Source organism: Carassius auratus, chromosome 46 (genome assembly GCF_003368295.1).
Source record: "Carassius auratus strain Wakin chromosome 46, ASM336829v1, whole genome shotgun sequence".
NCBI classification, from domain to species: domain Eukaryota; kingdom Metazoa; phylum Chordata; class Actinopteri; order Cypriniformes; family Cyprinidae; genus Carassius; species Carassius auratus.
Genome location: NC_039288.1, coordinates 15,822,325 through 15,841,380, shown reverse-complemented (window position 1 = coordinate 15,841,380; position 19,056 = coordinate 15,822,325). Strand labels below are relative to the sequence as shown.

Below are 19,056 nucleotides of genomic sequence, written 5' to 3'. Positions count from 1 at the left end.
TTTGTACATTTATGCTATATTAAGTTAATGATTTAGTACATACATTTAATCGTCTGAATCAATGTATTACACATAAAAAAAAAAAAAAAAACATTATTAGTGCATTAATATCTCATCGTATATTTTTTAAAATTATCTTATCTTATAACTAGGGCATACAATCAATTAAAATATTTAAACTCATGAGTTAACATGAATAATCACAACTTAATCGCATATTTTTTTTGTTCTAAATGTACCTTGAATTAATACCTTTTAAATTATACTCTATCAATATGGACATGGACAAATATGGATGCTTTATGCAAATGTATGTTTATTAGGGGTGCTCTGATCACGATCGGCCGATCTTTAATGCGCATCTCATCAGTAAAGCCGGTTTTCTAATCAGCGGTAAATTCCATCAGGTGCCTGATTTCACATAGAGCAGCTGTTACTACACAGAGCCGTTGTTAACTGAGAAGATGCGCAAATAATCGCTGAAAATGAACGTGGATTTGCGCAGCTTCTCACCCCTAATGTTTATTACTAGTGAAACCATACTCAACATGGAGCATAAATAATTCAGATACAGGTTTTCATAAAAACAAAGTTTTTTAAAACCATTTTTAAGAAATTGAAAAGTATCATTATATTAATTTAAACAATTATTATGAGTTGATTATTACATAAATTATACAACACAACTATAAAGTGAACGTGACGTGACATTCAGCCAAGTACGGTGACCCATACTCAGAATTCGTGCTCTGCATTTAACCCATCCAAAGTGCACACACACAGAGAAGTAAACACACACACACACACACTGTGAACACACACCCAGAGCAGTGGGCAGCCATTTATGCTGCGGCGCCCGGGGAGAAGTTGGGGGTTCAGTGCCTTGCTCAAGGGCACCTAAGTCATTTTATTGCCGGCCTGAGATTCAAACCCACAACCCTATGGTTAGGAGTCATACTACACTAGGCCACGACTTCCCCAACAATATTTTACTGGCTTAATTGTTTAGATCTTCTCATCGATCTACCAGTTCACATTTACAACTGAATGTTTGCTGCATAAAAACATGGGTGGATGTTCGCATTGGTCTGAAGAAAAACAGCAGACGGGCTCGTTAAAAATGCTAATTCATTCTCTACCAGCAGATGCGGGAACGGCAGAAATAGAGCTGTTTCTCAGAATGTAAACAAAGCAGCACAGCAGCTGACTTTGAAACGTGCAGCACTCATATTTGATCAATAAAATAATCGCATTCAGATTAAGCCATATCTGTTTTTCTTCAGACCAATGCGAACATCCACCCATGTTTTTATGCAGCAAACATTCAGTTGTAAATGTGAACTGGTAGATCGATTTCTCGTCTTTCCTTCCTCAAATTTAAGAACTCTAGAAATCATAATTAAGACTTTCTTGTAACTTTCTTTCATACGACTTTCTATGGCCTTAATTATGATACAACTAAATTTAAGACCTCTTAAGGACCCGCGGTAACCCTGAAACAGAAAATACGCTCTGCATAAAAAGCGCACGTTAATAAAAGTAGTGCCATTAAAATTAATCTGCATTAATGCATTATTAACGCGTTAATTTTGACATCCCTATTTATAACCTCTATTGTTGAAAGAAAAACACTAACAATTAACTTTTTTCTGAGTTCTGAATTGAGACATCCCAAGGAGAGAGAGATCTATACTTTAGATATACTGCTAATGGGTTGGTTTTACCTCAGTTTCTTCCCTCATCTCGCTACTTTCCTCTTCATGTCCTCCATTCTTTGGCAGGTAGGCCATCTTCAGCCTCAGGTAGCCTTTCACCCGAGACTTAGGACTACAGGACATAAAAGCATGTCATCACACAAGTAGAACAGTATTTTTTTAACACATTATTTGTATTCTTTATAAGCCCTTAACTACAAGGAATTTAATTGTTTGAAATTATTTTCATCTTTTAAGAGCTTCAATATTCTTCCTATAAAATAAAACAGTTTAAAAAAAAGGGTATTATCTCTGGTTGAGAATCACTGTATAGTGAAGTATAGTTGATAGTGAACTAGAGTCATCTAGGATAACATTAAAATATAGCAGTACAGGCCATTTGCATTAACTGTTCCTGTGTAAAATATTTGGCCTTAACTATAACCACAGAGCATTAAGGGGATTCACAGGTGTGGTAGTTGCACATTTCTTTCCAAAATAACTGACTAATCTCAGATGTGCTGTATAGTACAAAACATCCAGTCCTCTGAATTAGGTCAAAGTTCAAAACCAACACATTACCCGGTTTTAACTTTAAATATAACCGCTAATGTTCCTGTACTTTGTTTGTGAAAGCTGCATGACGACTGACCTTCTTGGACGCAGGAGAAAGTCTTTAAACGTGTATGGCCGCTCCATTGCAGGGTCCTCCGTCTATACACCAACAAAACAACACCGAAAAAAATCAACAAACATGAATCAAATCTGGGCCAATCTCAGTTCAAACTTACAAAGCATTAATATGTAACAGTCTTCAGCCTGTTTGGGGGTGGATAACCAGCGATATAGACCCTTGGATGACACCCAGCTGTCTTATGTAACACTGTTCTCCTGTTACATTTAAACTGCCCACAGGTTGGATATTCACGGCTGGTCATTAGTGGCTTCAATCTGATGGAAATTGATGGAATTGCCACTTTTGCCAGTGCCCGAAACTAAAACTATGTGAGGAAAGATTGGAGGCCCTGAAGGAAAATGGGAGAGTTTTCCTGTTTGGCAAGTCTAGATGCAAGAGGAGGTGAAAAGCATTCATACTTCAAAACCAGTCCATCCAAAAATCCACAAGGTAGCTTAATCAATAAACAAATTTCTAAGGAAATATAAATCCATATATACACATCTAATTCAAATATAGGAAACCACTTTTAAATATTCAGCAATAAGAGCAGGCAGAAAAGGAGCGTGTGGTCTGGACTGCAACTACGCAGAACTGAAAAGTAGATATGTAGGCGGCCACAAGGAAAACAGACCAGACTCTGTGTGTGCGAGCCTAAATATGCAATCCAGCAAAGAAATCTCACTTTGCCACTGGAAATAGTTTCAATAAAAACAAGAGTTGTTCCATTCCTAAATGTCCAGGAAAACAATATATTGTTCAAAACAAGTAAACTGGAACAAAATACCATATTGAAAACCAAAGATTTTGTCAATCACAAAACCTGCCAACACCTATGTTCTTTTAAACACTGTGCGGAAGCAATTAGGTATGAAATGATGTTTTTTGTAAAAACATTTATTTATATTTTTCCAAACACATGCATACATTTTTAGTTTGAAAACTAGTAAACATTCTCTTCAGTTCAAAGTTAAATATTATTCCTGGGATCAGAACAGCAAATCAGAAATCTTAAGCAAGACAAGAGTACATGAACTTACCGGTAAATGGGTAAGAGGCACATCAACCTGCCCGAGGAAGTCATCTCTGGTCTGTATAAGAAAGAGAAACAACAAAAGAGGGGCGAGAAGAAATTAAAATGACAGAAATAGTAGTAATGTAGAGATTTGGCTTTGAAACAATGACTGACTTTAGCATGACTTGGCAAGGAAAACCACAAAGATGAGACAACCAAGAACCTGTACAACCCAAGAAGAATAAATTAATGTGTATGTATGAGAAAGAGAGAGAAAGAAGGAAATACAGAAATAAGGCAGTGTTCATTTCATAAGTTTCACTTAAAATGGGAAAAACCTGACAACCAACCCAGTGAGGAGCAGCAGATGGGCAATGAGTGAGGGTCAAAGTCAGAAAGAGTGTATTAATATATGAACCGCCAATCACAAGCCTTCCACCCACCAATTACAATAAGCCAAATTGTGAGATTGTTAGCTTTGATTGTCAGGTGTTTGGGTCGTGGTAGACCAGTAGATTACCTGACCATGGTTGAAATGCTCATACTCGGACCGATCATGACAAATGGGTGCCTGTGTGTGGAATAAACTTATTAAGACAACAAGGACAAATACATAACCCCAGTTACACAATGTTTAGGGCACTGAATGTAAATGAACCACCATGAAAATGCTTCATATTGAAAATTACATCAATGGAACACTGTAAATTAGTTTAAATACACGCAGGTGAACCACGTTTGGAACAATATTGTCTGATTCAGTCAATGACACACTCTGGCAGCAGGAAACCAAAAATACATTCTCAAGCCCCTATTAATCACGGAAAACCCACCATGTCTGAGACATTCCTCGGATTAAATGTGAAAAGGTTAATTCACTCAAAAATGGACATTCTGGTCTTCCCAAAACACAGTAAGCAGATGTGCAAAAAACTTATTACACTTTATTACGAGTTTATTAAGTGCACACTTTATTAAAGGCTTGAAAGAGCAAGGACAATATTTTATATAAATCCGATTGGATTCGTCTGAAAGAATAAAGTCACATATACCTAGGATGCTTCGAGGGTGAGTAAAACATGGGCAAATTTTCATTTTTGGGTGAACTAATGGCGCGTTGCAGGCAACCCATAACCCATGTATTTCCAACCTTCTACCCGTGAAAGTGCACCAGAATGGTAGTCAAACCCATGACTTCCCACCCGTGAACTCGTACTAGATCGATGCACTCCCAGCTCCGAGCTCTGACTTCACATGACCCACAAAACAACATTGACAGCCCCTACGGATTATATTGCCAACAGATGAGATAAGTGGTACACGGTGAGAAATAGACTTTAGGACAATATAACGTTCCAATAAATGTAATTGTAGTTATGTTAAATGTAGTTACAATTCCTTGTGCTCAGGCAATTTGTCGTGACTTGTCTGGAATGCTACAAATTCATGAGTCGTGGTTTGAAGTCATGATTTACGGGCTCAAAAACCTGCCTGGAACTGACGATCGGCCATGTAATGATCACGCTTCTCCTGGTACAGGAAATAGATAGTGAATGGATGCTTGAACTTATTTGCATGTTGTTGTTGTTTTTTTACTTTTTATCCTCATTCCAAATGATCAGGAAAAGTGGAAATCAACTTTGAAGCACAATGGTGCCTCCGTGCAAGAGGGGAGTGTTCACGAAGCACAAACAAATGATCATTTTGACCATTTGCCCAACAGGGTTGAGGTGGTATGGGTGGATGTGGTCGTATTGTCCATAGGAGAGCTGTTGCTGATCGCGCGCTCACAGGGCCGACGGCAGACAGTACAGGAGCAGTCAGCTTGGGGTATGTCTGTGCGCTGTGCCATGCAATGAGAGGTACCATACTCTCGAGAACTATATACTGTGTAACCTAAATACCTGACTTGGCAGACAGCTGGTCAAAAATAGGCACATGCATTTTACTATGGCACAGTAATATAGTAATAATTGTTCTACTCTCTCCTGTTTTACTGTTGATTTCCTCTTTTCCTGATCATTTGGAATGAGGATAAAATGTCAAAAAAAAACAAAAACAACAACATGCAAATAAGTTCAAGCATCCATTCAATATCTATTTCCTGAATAATACTGATGAACTGATTTTACTACTATATAGTAGGGGTGCACCGATCATGATTTTTCATGGCCGATTCCGATACCGTTTTTTTTTTTTTTTTTTACAAGCAAACTGGCTATGATTCCGATACCGATTTCAGATTTTTTTTTTCTTTAAACAACAAACAAGAAAGAAGGAAAGTATGCATAAACAAGATGTTTATTTGGTATTTAATAGGCCATAGTGGCTTTTGGCTATTGAAAACAATAACTAACCATCTGAAACTAACAGCAGTTACTGCACAGTAAGAAGCCTGTTTTCAGTACAAATAAAGATTGTACAAACATTAGCATTTAGCTTTTGTTTATGAATTGGGTTTAAACTACATAGAACTGACCTTAAATAAAAAGATTAATTGTAACCATGTGAAATTAAAGGCAACAACTACAAAGTTGTAAAATACAAACAACACAATCAACACACATTCAATAAGATGTTTCTTAATCAGCACTCAGTATTTGTTTTAGTTTTTAAATTTGGCTTTAAATAAAAAAAGGTCTTTACCAGTTAGACTAAATAAAAATGATTACAAAATGTTAAAATCAAATAATGTTGGTGCGAATAAAACAAAGATGCAAAGTATCTCATTCATCCAATTTTTAAAAATAAATACATATTTAAGGTAATGATTCACATCTATATTTTTTACTAGAGCCAATGAAAAATAAATAACTATTGTCTCAAGTTAAAAAACATTTTTTAATTGGAGGAATGAAACACTTTTTCAGCGTGCTACAGCAGGTGATTTTTAAATCAAATTAAGCTGATGTAATTTTAAGGTAAAATAAAAATAATCATCTTATACAGAACTGACATTTACTTCTGGCTTTTCAAACGTGTATGCAAGTTCTACTTTACAAAGAAAAGCATTTCAGTTTTGTCACAGTTTAGTCCGTTTCAATTCTCATTCAACACACGAGAAGTTGAGCAGAACATCCCTTCACTGTCTCCGCTTGTGCAGGGCACGGACAGGTACAGTACGCTCGCGCAGCTTCAGTGAGCACAGGAAAGGCTCTTATTTGTGCGCGAGTACAGCAATGGCTGATCGCTTCCTGCTATCTGTGCCTCAGACATGTAGCTCTGCACTTCCGGTGTTGAACGGCTACCGTGTCCTGCGCACAGATTTCGAAATACTTCCACACAACTGACATGATAGCGAATGATTACAATGTAGTCTGTGGACGCGGGCGCATTTCCAGAAAAATCGGCAGAAAAAAGACCAAAAACCATCCGATTGCCGATCGCGTATTTTAAGCAAAAAACGACTGGTTCCGATTTATGGCTGGTCAACCGGTGCATCCCTACTATATAGTATAGTAATCTAGTAATAATTTAGTACTTTCTCTGTTTTATAGTTAGTTTTTGATCAATTGGAATGAGGATAAAAAGACACACAAACACACACACACACAAAACATGCAAATACGTTTAAACATTTCAATATCTACTATTTCCTGAATATTATGAAATTCAAGAGGAGAATTCACGTTTGCCCATGATGTCATAACCCCTCGATTTCCGGTTTTGTTTTGTAGAAAACATATGGAAACACCAAAGACGCTTTAAAATGTTGTGCATTTTAATAGACTGGTGACGATCCCACACAGAGTAGCATTATAACAGAACTCTCAAACATATCTAGTATGATAAAACAGCGCTGCTTTTTCACCCCACATATGCAAAACCGGAATGAGTGGAAGCGGTGGACTGTGACAGAAAAAAAGCTCATGCTCATTCAGTGGCTTTGTTTTGCTTTGACGGCTTTCAGTCTTACCCTGCTTCATTCTACTATGTTAAAAAAAATCATTAGCTTATCCATGAGCATGATTTCTGCTCGAGTCCCGTTGGACTGCATTGGTTTTGGGGATGAAGACAACAACTCCCATGATTCCACACACGGCACGGCATCAAACTATGCTACTTGGTCTTTGTTTATTTTGAATACACGCCCTCTAGCAGCAAAAAAATTACATATTGTGCCTTTAAGCATTTCTGAACAAAATGGGGTTAAAGCCTCCAAAACACCAACAACAGCTGTGAAGCACAAACAAAAGCAAAATTGAGCCATTAATTAACCAAAAAGCATGAAGGAATGACCTAGAAAGCTCAAAAAGTCTTAAAAGTCACACTGTAGAAGAATTATGTCCGTTGTGTCTTGGCAAAGTGTCCCGTCACTAAGGAAACTATTTTCCTATCCTTCTGCAATAAAAGGGATGCTCTGAAGAAGTGAAAATGACTTTAACTGATGCCTTTTAACTTCAAAGCGACTTCGTGACCATTAAGATATCATGCCTTTATGACCCTAAAAGCTCTGTTCCTAAGTGTTAAAAATAAATGTTTGCCTAGTCATCGTTTATTACAAAGCTGAGTTAACAGATGACTCTAGCCATTAAAGTGAAAAAAGTGCAGAAGCAGAGAAAGCAAGACAGCAGGGAAGTGAGAACCAAGAGGCCATGTTTAAAGAGAAACACAAAAAAATGGTTAAATAAACCATACAACAGATCAAATGGAAGGAAACACGAATAAAGCAGACCATTATTTCAAACTTTACATCACACAGCTAAGAACTGTAAATTATAGGGTCAGGGGTTATGACAACAGGACCTGACAAGAAACTTCCGACAACTGATCAGCAACACGCAGAGATGATAAAATAAGACTGCAGCCCCTACAAATTATGCAGCAGGGTTCCTGTCTAAGCGACAACAGCAGGTACCACAGCAATAGGAAATGTTGACACAGCTAGAGTCTTTCAATAAACCTAATTTTAACTCTCTTCTCTTATGAGCAGACACAGGCTTTTCAAAGCTCTAAATCCTGAGTTCTGTAAAAAAAAAAAGCTGCCACAGCGGATTTAAGTGAGCTTTCCCACAACATTCCCTCTCTAGGTTTGCTAAAACTTGTGATACAGCAAACATGTATTATACATGTCACATGTATTAACCTGAGAGTGCTCACAAGGAAACTGATGCGCCCTGCAAGGGACAAATGCATTAAAAGAGTGAAATTTTATAGTTATGTGTAAATGTTTGTAAATTCTGCAAAACCTCTTATTAAAAAGAAGCACTGAGGCAGAACTATTCTACCATATTCTTTGAAAAACAAGGACTTTACAGGTTATGATGTATTGCAAGCCTTGTCTTCAGATAAGATACATCAACAAATACATGCTTGAGGCATTCAAAAGAGCAGTCTTGACAGCAAGAAGTATACAGATCTGTATGAGAGATTTTCACTTCAGATGATGAACTCTACTGCTGGAACTTTCAGTTTCTTGACTGACTCATTTCCAGTAAAGCCTTTTGAACAGGTACTGGAAATATATATGCTGCCAATAGCTGCCTTGGAAACTGGGAAGGTATGACATTCTTAATTGTGGAATAGGAAGAGAATCTCAGAGATTCTGGACCTTCGGTTTGCAAGTGCGCCATCTGTGAGACTGAGTCCCGCTTTCCACATTCCATTGGAAAGATGCTGTTATGACTTCTGCACATGATGAGTACTAGTTTGAGTACTAGTAATGGTTGGTGACAAACAGATGAATGTCCCACACTTATAGCGTGTCAGCATCCCATGAATTGGTTTCTAAGATGAACAGGAATGAATCACTGAAGGGACTTTCAAAGCCAGTAAACTCAAAGGTAACCTGGAGGGAATGACAAATTACATGTGCCAAAAATTTAAATTAAATTTAAATAAAAAACAAACAAATGGGTGGACGGTTGGAAAAAGCAAATCGTCGCTGTTGGACGGAAACCTCCTATGTCCAAATTTTGTCAATTTCTTATTTTTTCATTAATTGATGATATTGGTCAGTCCCCGCGTGGTTATGTTAATTTTACAAATTATTAACCAATCTAAAGTCTTAAGAATAGCTTGAGAGCAAATCTAGTAACTCTATTGGACACTTCAACTGTCCACGATGCATTGGTTTTGTTGTCATGTTTGGTAAGATGGCAAACGTGATTTTTGTGGGGCTTAAATAAAAATATTGACCCGCACAAGTTTTGACGCTCGTCTGAGGATCGGAACTTAGTGCAAAACAATCCTCTGAAATGCGGACTAAACAATGTGCATTGCAGATAAAACAGATTGTAGCTTACAATGTCAAGGCATGCCGTCAAGTTCAACAAGTAGCTGCCTTTGCCATGTTCATCACTTTAAGCAAGCTAGCTGGCTTCTTGCCTCGTTATAAAATTGATCATTTTACTTTTATTCATTTTGTTTTTTTTTTGCATCAACCATGTGTGTCTCCTTACAGTAACTCTGTCTGATGCAGCATTTATTCAGAATACCTGAAGATCAAAGAGCAGAAATTCAAACACCTCCAAGATCTGAAGGAAGTCATCCCAAAGGACCTTCACAGCTTTTATGACAATCTACTTCACAAGCCTAATATAGGATACAGTATTAACACAGTCAATATGATGGCAATGTTATCTGTTAAACTATGATATCAGATATTGATGACAAATATCTACTTCTTACTAGGCTTATTATGCATGTGCATTGAAGTTTTAAAATGTATCTAATATAACACTTGAATTAAATTGGATATTTTGTATACCACCATTAAATTATTGTTTTTATTATTATTATACTGACTTTAAGTTAAACTGTTAGGCCCACTTATAGACTATGCCTCTCTTGGCACTGTGCATGTAAAACACCTCAAGTAGCAAGGTTTTTATTTATGGGAGAAAAAAAGGCTGTCTACTCGCACCAAGTAAGCCTCTTTGGATACAATAACGAGTGAAAATTGTTAGGTTAGATACATTTCGATAGCTGTAATGCTTCGGTTCAGAAGGAACCCCTGTGAGCCTCGAAGGTAAGTTTGCGACCAGATCAGACTAATCTTAATCAGCTCATCGTTTTTTTTTTTGTTTTTTTTTTTGTATTTAGACAGTCTAGTCAGTTTATGGTTTCATTTTGGTATTGCATCACTCATAGCTCTAATGTTTAAAATATTTAAGGAAGATGTATGTAACCACAATCACTGGCTTTGATTAGCTCGTAAAGCCTAGTCTCTTGTCAAAAGGCTCAACGTGACCACAGACTGATGAACTGCTGGCAGCAGCGACGTCTGTGTCTGTACCATTCTTATCAATGAGAGCGTAAACTCGTATCTCCATGCTCCCAAGTCATAAAACTCGTATCTCTAATAAAAATGATGTTGGGGAAATGTTGTGTCAATGTTGGTACACAACAGTATATGATGGCAATATAAGGTATAATACCAACTTTAACAATACAATGTTGAATAACTAAAATAAATATGGAGTTTTTTTTAATTTCCAGAAAAATAATGGTTTTGGAGATACGAGGATTCCACCCGACAGCAAAGAGATGCTTAAGATCTGAGAAACTCAAACAAAGCCTTGAGCTTAATAGAACTATGATGCATGAAGATTCTTTATTTGAGCAACAATACTTTTTTTGTTTTTAAGTTACTGATACTAAGAACAGCATTATGTTTAACTATATATTAGACCTTAATCACCACAGAACAGCTGTTTGAAGAGATGAACAGTGACTCAGGCCAAAAGGAGAAAAGCCGCTTTCAAAACAAACAACACTTGACCCGGGAATAAAGATAGAACAGGCTCCTCTTTAAGAGAATGGGGGGTAAAACAAGTGGACAGGACCCCATGAATGAAATTACGCCTGAAAATGCTTCTGCTTTCTCTATATTTTTCACTTCTTGAATATCAAACTGAGTATAAGAGTTTGTATGCTTGTTGGGTAACTAAAGACAGTGCGGTTACGTCTTGTTCTTGGCCCCCATTTTCGTGGAATATTCACTTCCCAGAATGTGGGAAAGTCATTCTTCAACCCACCTCCTCTTTCCACCAAAATCCTGCTACCTCTTCTTTCATCTGTTTTTCCCATTCTCCAGCCACTTACAAACTATTAAAACACACTTTGAGAGGTCTACACCCTACAGCATACTTTGTGGAACTAAACAATGGCTTGTTAATAAAGCAAACCTGAAATGTAAAAAATAAACTATAAAAAGTATGTGCTTCATTTTCTGCTCAACTTTAGTCCCTCTTCTGTATTTACCTGTTGATTGCTGCAGTTAGGCACCTTTCCAAAGCTAATATCCCGTGCAAGGATGGGGCTGTGCTCACCTCCATGGCTGAAACAGATCTTAAACTTGGACTGTCGGGAGTTCTGTTCCTTCCTAATTTTGAATGTGCAAACTTGAGTACTGCTCTCAAGAATCTCACTCTCGGTCTCCATTTCTGAGATCGGGGAATGAAGATTTGGCATAGATCCAAGCCGTGAAGGAGCTCCTCTGGGCTGCATTGTCTGTGAGGTGCTCCTCTCAAGTTGGATCCGAGGGTACCGCACCAAGGGGCTGCCTTTAATACCCGTGATGCCCAAATCATCAGCCTGAGAAGTAGGGCTAGGGTGCCGTCCTTGGTCCTTTTGAAGCTGGAATACAAGTCTTTGTGTTCCAGGACCTCTGTCTGAGCTTTGCTGAACAGCCCAACGGTGGCCATTCTGGTCATTCTCACTGTAGGGCATGATCCTGAACCGCTGGACATCCGAGCCATCTGCGGATCTTCTTTGAATACAAAAACCTCCAATGGTAATCCCTTGATTACTGGGTGCACTAGCATTACCATTTTGTCCATCACATGGTCGGACGTAAAAGACTTGCCTCTTAGGCTGAATGGGCTCAGTACCTGGTTGAGATTGTTCCACATTTTGGCAAGATGGGGTTTCTCCTCTGTAGTAAGCTGGAGGTGGAGGTAAGGCCCAGCTTTCACCGGGCTCAGTGTATGGGGGAGCTGGATCCCGAGGGTAATCTGGAGGTGGATCAAAGGGCAATGCGTCTTCTTGAGGTGCAGTTGTGCGTTGGAGAGAAATCTGGACAGAGGTGCTCTTGGTTGTCCGTGGTTCAGTTTGACCCTGGAGCTGTGGGATGAACATGGAAGAGCTTCGCTTTAGAGAGGCATCTGAACAAGCACTCAATTCTGGGCTCTCAGAAAGTCCTTCAATTTGTGTCTGTGTATGGCACATTGTGGCCCCTGCGCCACAGTAGCCACTATCATCTCCATCCTCCACTGTCCCATTTAGCTGCTCCAACTCAGTGTTACCTCGACCAGATCCAAAATACAACCGAAACCGGTGAGACATTCTCCTGTCTGACTTGATCTGTCTCGGTCCAGCTCTTGCTGGATCTGCCTCGCTCACTGTTTAGTTTGTCTGATCCCCTTTTGCTCTCCCTCTCTCGGTCTTGCTCATCCACCCTCTTTCCTTTCTCTCTTTCCCTTCCTCACAGACAGAGGCTGCATTTTGTTTCACAGCTACCAGTGAAGCGCTGCCAGGGAGCTTAAAAGTTCAACCCACAAAGAGAGAGAGAGAGAGAGAGAGAGAGGGAGAGAGAGAGAGAGTGAGAGAGAGAGAGCGTGGAAGTAAAAGCTGGAAACAATGGGAGAGACAAGGAAAAATAAAAAAAAACTATCCCATATGTCACTGTTTGAGCTGAAGTCTGATAGTGACAGACAACAGAAATAGCCCAAGTGGCAAACTGCATTCCAGGTTTGACTGGATAAGGACGCCTGGTGCTCTTGCAAGCAAAGGTGAGGGAAGGGTTGCCAAAGTCTCGTGATCCAGATGGCACCCACCCCCACTTTCCTGTTAGACCCAAACAGCACTCTCTCAGCTGCTACTATTCTGTCAGGGGGAACTAAACCGCCGGGGGTGGGATGAGACAGAGAGGGATCACAGCTGACTCAGGAAACACTCTCCACAAGCTCATAAATCTTTGTGCTTATCCCACATATGGGGCACACTGAGACCAAGCCAAGTTGGGACGTGATGTTACCCACATCTCAAGCTGGTAAAAGTACTATTTCTAATTACTTACCGCCAAAAATATCAGACAGAACAAAAACAATTCACACACAACCATCACTCAGACCTATATAGGTAAGCCAGAAGTATTAGAGGTGTACCCACTATCGTTAGAGACATTTTCCAAGAAATACACAGGAAATGTCCTTTTACTGGAAAAACACTGGAGCTTTTCATGTCTGGGCCTCTGTATAGACATGCAATATTTCCAATCAGGCTTCTTAAAGACTGGCATGGCTGAAATGTTCCATCTCTATAAAAAAAAAGGGAAGTTTTAAACCACAAGACAGTCACCCTCTTTCAACACAGTAACAATGAATCAGGATGCAGCCCAGGGGCCATTTCATTTTCATAAATAAAATCTACAATCACGACCACTCCTAAAACAAAAGCAACAAAGGAATCTACTTCACTTTGCACCATTTAAAAACTCTTAACTCGTGGGTCATTTGAAAAACAAAATAATTATAATGTGTTGCCTCAAAATGATTGGAAATATGATCAATCACTGATGACTGACAGCCAAATTTATAATGTATAAGCCACAAGACTGTGCTAAATGCTTCATAAAGTCTATTCAGGGTGAATAATGGTAAGTTTCTTGTTCTGGCATTTGCTTTTGCTATACAAACACAATCCACAAAATCTGAATGTTTAGATCAGTATACAGAACCCTCTGCCAACAGACATGCAAATATCATAATCAATATGATCCCAAGAGATGACGCTGGACTGTGGCATATTCAAATTCAAAGAGAGCTTTGTCTAAGTGAGAAAGCCTGCACGTATATCCCTAATGGAATAAAGGCCAAAATCAGAATCCTTGGAACTCATATTAAAGATTTTTTAACAATAATAAACAAACAGAACAATTTGTAACACTGAGTTACGCTTTACCACAGCAATATTCTGAAGTCTCAGTTTTGCTTGTTTTATCACTTACTAGCCAGAAATCATAAGTATGATCGCTTCAATGATGTAAATGTATCACATACAAAGTATGGATTGCTATAAAAGGTAAGTTCGGTTTTATAAAGTTAAAATTACCACAAATGTGACTATTTAGAGTGCGTCTGTGCAGGAACACCAGCCGGACACTGCAAAGTCAGTGCAGTGTCTTATTGGATGGAGTGAGTAAGACAGCCTCCAACTGAAAGAAAAGTGTTGATTGTGAGAGTGTGGGTGCTCTCTAAAGGGGATATTGTTTTGGAGGGCACACATGCAATGCTAGGGGGGGAGCTGTGAACAAAGAACGGAGACATCATTCATAGTAGGGCTGCACGATATTGGGAAAAAAATTACATTGCGATATTTTATTTTTCTGTGATATATATTGCGATATGAAATTTAATCAAATTTTTTCTTACAAACAAAAATGGGATGAGCACACTTACATTCTCATTTTAAATGATTTAAACATCGACATCATTTTGTCAATTGACTAATATGCGCGAGGAAGATAGAGCAAGACAGCGCTCGTGTTGTTTGAAGATGGGGAGCGTGCGGCCGGGGCTCGCTCTCTCTCGCGCGCTCTGTCTCTCTCACGCTCTCTCTGTCGCACACGCGCTCTCTCTGTCTGCCCTGTTAAACTCACAGGACTTAAAATTTTAAAACTGCTGTGAAATTAATCTGCGAATCAAATTCGTCAAGGGCTGTACAGTTAATGAATAACGGATCAACTACGACAGCCTACATCGCACATCCTGCGATGTGACTATCGTGGATTTGTACATTGCGATATCAATGCTTAAATGACACATCGTGCAGCCCTAATTCATAGCGTAAGCATTAGTTCCACAGCACCAATTTTTCTGGGAATAACGACAGAGGACTTCCACAGTGCTACCTACACATACGACACCTTCACATACGATTTACTCAGCTAATATAAAGAATATTTCATAAAAAACCGACATTACATAAGCCTAAACAGCAAACATTTGGCTGAATGATAGCAAACGGGTGATTTGAACTGGAATGTTTTCAAGAAACACATTCGCTCACCCACACAACTCTGGGGTGGTTATGTGTCTCCATGACAGCGGTTTTCAGAAGGATCTACAAAAATTGCTATAAAACTGTGGTGTGTGACCCATCTTATTCACATCTAAACTTAAAAAAGAAGGCATTCAATTGTCTGTCTTGCTTGGACCATTGGAACTTGTGTGTGAGAGTTCATTACAGCTAGCTCTTAAGTAATCCAAAGTTACAAAATGCTTTGTACAAAAGAAAGTAGAATGATAGAGGCACTCTCACTGAGAAAAGCAGGAAAGAGGGTAAGAAAAGGAGAAACAGGCAAAAGAAAGACAAGGTTATGGATGAGAAGACACAGGGAAGAAAATAAAGAGATAAGAGAGGGATGGAAATAGACTGAGAGCATGTATCATGTGAAAATCATTCATTAAATCTGTGTCCAGTCAGTGGGACACCATCCATGCGCTCCCTCAGACTTATAAGGAAGAAGATCAGTTTCTGCTCAACCCTGCACTGAAACTCTGCCAAATCCCATCACACAGGAGTGACAACAACCGTTTCCCTGTGAACTGCAACAACTCATACATTGCAGAGTTACAGCAGAGAACAATACACTGCCTGGTCACAAACTGAATGGTCTACTCTGAGAGTAACTAGATCCAAAACTTCAAAATGCACTCAGTGGTTCTCAACTGGTATTGCTTCTGGCCTCAGATTCTACATTGGACATCAAATATATGTATCTAAGGAAAATACACAAAAATAAGCACACATAAAAAAAAAGTAAAAAAAAATTAAATAAATAAGTTATCCTTATTTTTTAAAGTTGATAAGTGGTGTTATTTGCATTTATCATTTTCCCCTGCTTTTCACAATCTATTATTGTAACCTACTTGTGGGTTTGCAACCCACCAGGTGAGAACCACTGTTTAGATGCAGTTGCACTGTAATCATCTAATAATGCCTTAAATAACCTGCATAACTGTAGTTTGCAGTACACTGCCATTTAGTATAGACCATATTGGAGGATTTATGCTAAAATTCAGACTTGAGAGACAACTCTCTGCACAATAAAGAGGAAGCAAATTGGGTCCCAAAACTAAGTAATTGTTTAACTGAAGTCAGTCTTAATGATATAAATGAACTCTAAACTGGTTCTCACATCAATCTCCCCATTAAAAAAAATGCAAATGGTTTTTGTACTATGTACTTTGAGCAAAATGTGTCATGGGTACTGCATACCAAGCAAAGCAATTGAAGGCATTGTTGCCATGGGGACACTAATGAACGGGTTAGCACTAGCATTAGTTGCATAACAGTGAAATTTAATTTATTGTCTCATAATTAAATCATTTAATAATGTACCAGTCAGTGCCTGACAAACAACTAAATCTTCCAAATGTGCCGAATCTTCTGGGCCGGAAAAGAATAAATAAAAAAAATTTCAGACTCTAACGATTCTTTCGAAGGAAACAGTTGAGAGTTGCAAGCTATTTTATAAATAGAGAAGTGAAACTGGAACACCAGTTAACACACAAGCTGACACCAAGAATAGTCATTACATCACTAACAGAAATAAAAAAAAATAAAAAAAATTCTATAATGTTCATTATATTGCTATACTACATTCAATATCAAAATGTAAAGCAAAAATTGCCTCAATTTAGTATTTTATCCCTTAGCGACATTCTTGCTAGTTGCAAGTGTCTATTTCAATGTTCTATAATAGTTATGGTATGTGTAAACTATCCGTGGATATAGGTGAGTGTTTTCAATTCTCAAAATAAGTGAGGGGGATTGTGGGATTGAAAGCAGAGGGGAATAAGTAATGAGAATGTCATAAAGTTGACTTTATTGAAATTTTATAAAAAAATAATAATAATAAATGCCATTGCGGCAGCCAATCACACTAAATGAAGGCGATAATATTTGCCATAAGCATTTTGAAATCCTGAGTCACATTGATAGACATTACATCTAATTCAAATTTCAATTTACATGCATTTATTGTGGCAAAGCTATGGCTTGGTTAACAAACTGTCAATGTGTAGACTGGAACTTCGAAGTCGACCAAGGCAGTTCAATAGATTTTTAAGCAGATTTACATGTGCTGAAGGTGGATCTTACCAGGCGGTTTTCATCAAACACCTCAAAAAGAAGTCTGTGGTTCTGTGGGCAGACCTGCAGACATGGCAGAAGAATGTACGTTTTTTGTGAACCACTGTTGATGAAATTCAATTTATATACATGAAGCTACATACAGAAATATACATACACACACACACACACACACACATTTCACAGTCACATTCAAGGTACCTAATTATCCAAAGCATGCATTTGCAATGTGCAATATACTGTAAAACTCTTTTACTGGCAGGGCTGTTTTCTGAGATTCAGGTGTGAAATCTAGGTACTCTAATGAATAGTGGGGTCATGATTGTGGGCTTAGAATAGCATCTATAAATCACGTCCTTGTGAATGGATTTCTAAATGAAGCAGCCCACAATCTTTCACTAGATCGTTTTACACACAAGCAACATTATCAGGCCATTGACATCACAAACGTACACGCTGCTTCTAATAATAGATTCTTAGAATTGTGGTGGTGCTGAAAGATTAGGTATAAATAACAGATGTGCATTCTGAAATATAGTTCTAAAGTGTTGATTTTTTAAATAGCACTGTAAAAAGTTAAGATTCAATAAAGCATAAATCACAGATTAAAAGTACAGTAGGGAACATTCAAGTACAAAATCATTGGTAGTTTTCAGAGCAGGTGAATTTCTGGATTACATGAGCCAGATTTGTCTTCCCTGAGGATAAACAAAAATAAATCAATAAATAACAGAAAAAGCAACTTACTCTGAAATAGAATTCTTCATTCCATTTAGGATTGAGAGTCTGAAAAAGAATCAAAAATCATGTTCATTTACACGTTTCTACATTCAGCTCACACAACCGATACAAAATGTACTGATACAAAATGAACTGATACAAAATTGTACTTTTGCTACAAAGTTGAGAGTTCCTGCTTTTTTCTTCAACCTTTTAAAATCTTTTTTTGATTTCCACTTTTACTGATTACAGGTGGGGAATAAAGCAAGAGTCTTCAACAGGGGGTCTGTGACCCCTAGGGGTTTTAGCAGCGGTACAGCAGGGGGTCTGCCAATTTAGGTTTGATCACAAATATTTTTTGTTAAAAAACATAAAAAAATGGGTAAAAACAGTCAATTTTAAATAAAGTCACCTTGAAATGAAAGCAAGAGCATCCTTAGATAATACGGTAATCTCATAATCTCAATATTGGCAAAACAGATTTAGCAAACGCTTCATGTACATGTTTGTTGATCTTTCATGTCTGTTGATTTTTCCTCCTTAAAACCAAATTATAAATCTACATCTTGTTTGCAACACTCAACTCAAATTTAGGAATCAAACTGGAATTTAAAAGACATTCTTAATTAAATTCTGAATTATTATACCCACTTGGTAAGAAATTTAAGTAATAAAGCCAGTAGGGTACCTAAAAAAAATTATTTCTGATGGAGAAAGTGGATTGGATCATTTCATCATCTAACTACAGCAGTGACAAGCGCTTGCCATTGACTTGATAAGATTTACAACACAAAGGAAATTTAAAACCAGAACCTTGGCTAATATTTACTATACTTGAATAAAATATTTTA

At 38.0% G+C, this 19,056-nt stretch overlaps 1 protein-coding gene across 11 annotated transcripts in view; it reads right to left on the bottom strand.

Moving 5' to 3' along the window:
• The window catches only part of LOC113064340 (E3 ubiquitin-protein ligase NEDD4-like), a 44,633-nt gene extending 26,366 nt beyond the window's left edge, over window positions 1–18,267 (bottom strand). For 4 of the 11 annotated variants that reach the window (XM_026235084.1, XM_026235087.1, XM_026235086.1 and 1 more), the window contains exons 1-4: window positions 11,591–12,895; window positions 3,411–3,461; window positions 2,347–2,408; window positions 1,725–1,827 (exon numbers count right to left, since the gene is read on the bottom strand). In XM_026235084.1, coding sequence (XP_026090869.1) covers window positions 1,725–1,827; window positions 2,347–2,408; window positions 3,411–3,461; window positions 11,591–12,673 — 1,299 coding nt within the window. In that variant the 5' untranslated portion in view covers window positions 12,674–12,895. Of the gene's footprint in view, window positions 1–1,724; window positions 1,828–2,346; window positions 2,409–3,410; window positions 3,462–3,559; window positions 3,609–3,905; window positions 3,957–11,590; window positions 12,896–17,494; window positions 17,549–18,232 lie in introns of those variants that run through there. The other 7 variants (XM_026235085.1, XM_026235088.1, XM_026235095.1 and 4 more) reach the window with 5 other exon arrangements.
• Between the last annotated feature and the right edge of the window lie 789 nt (window positions 18,268–19,056).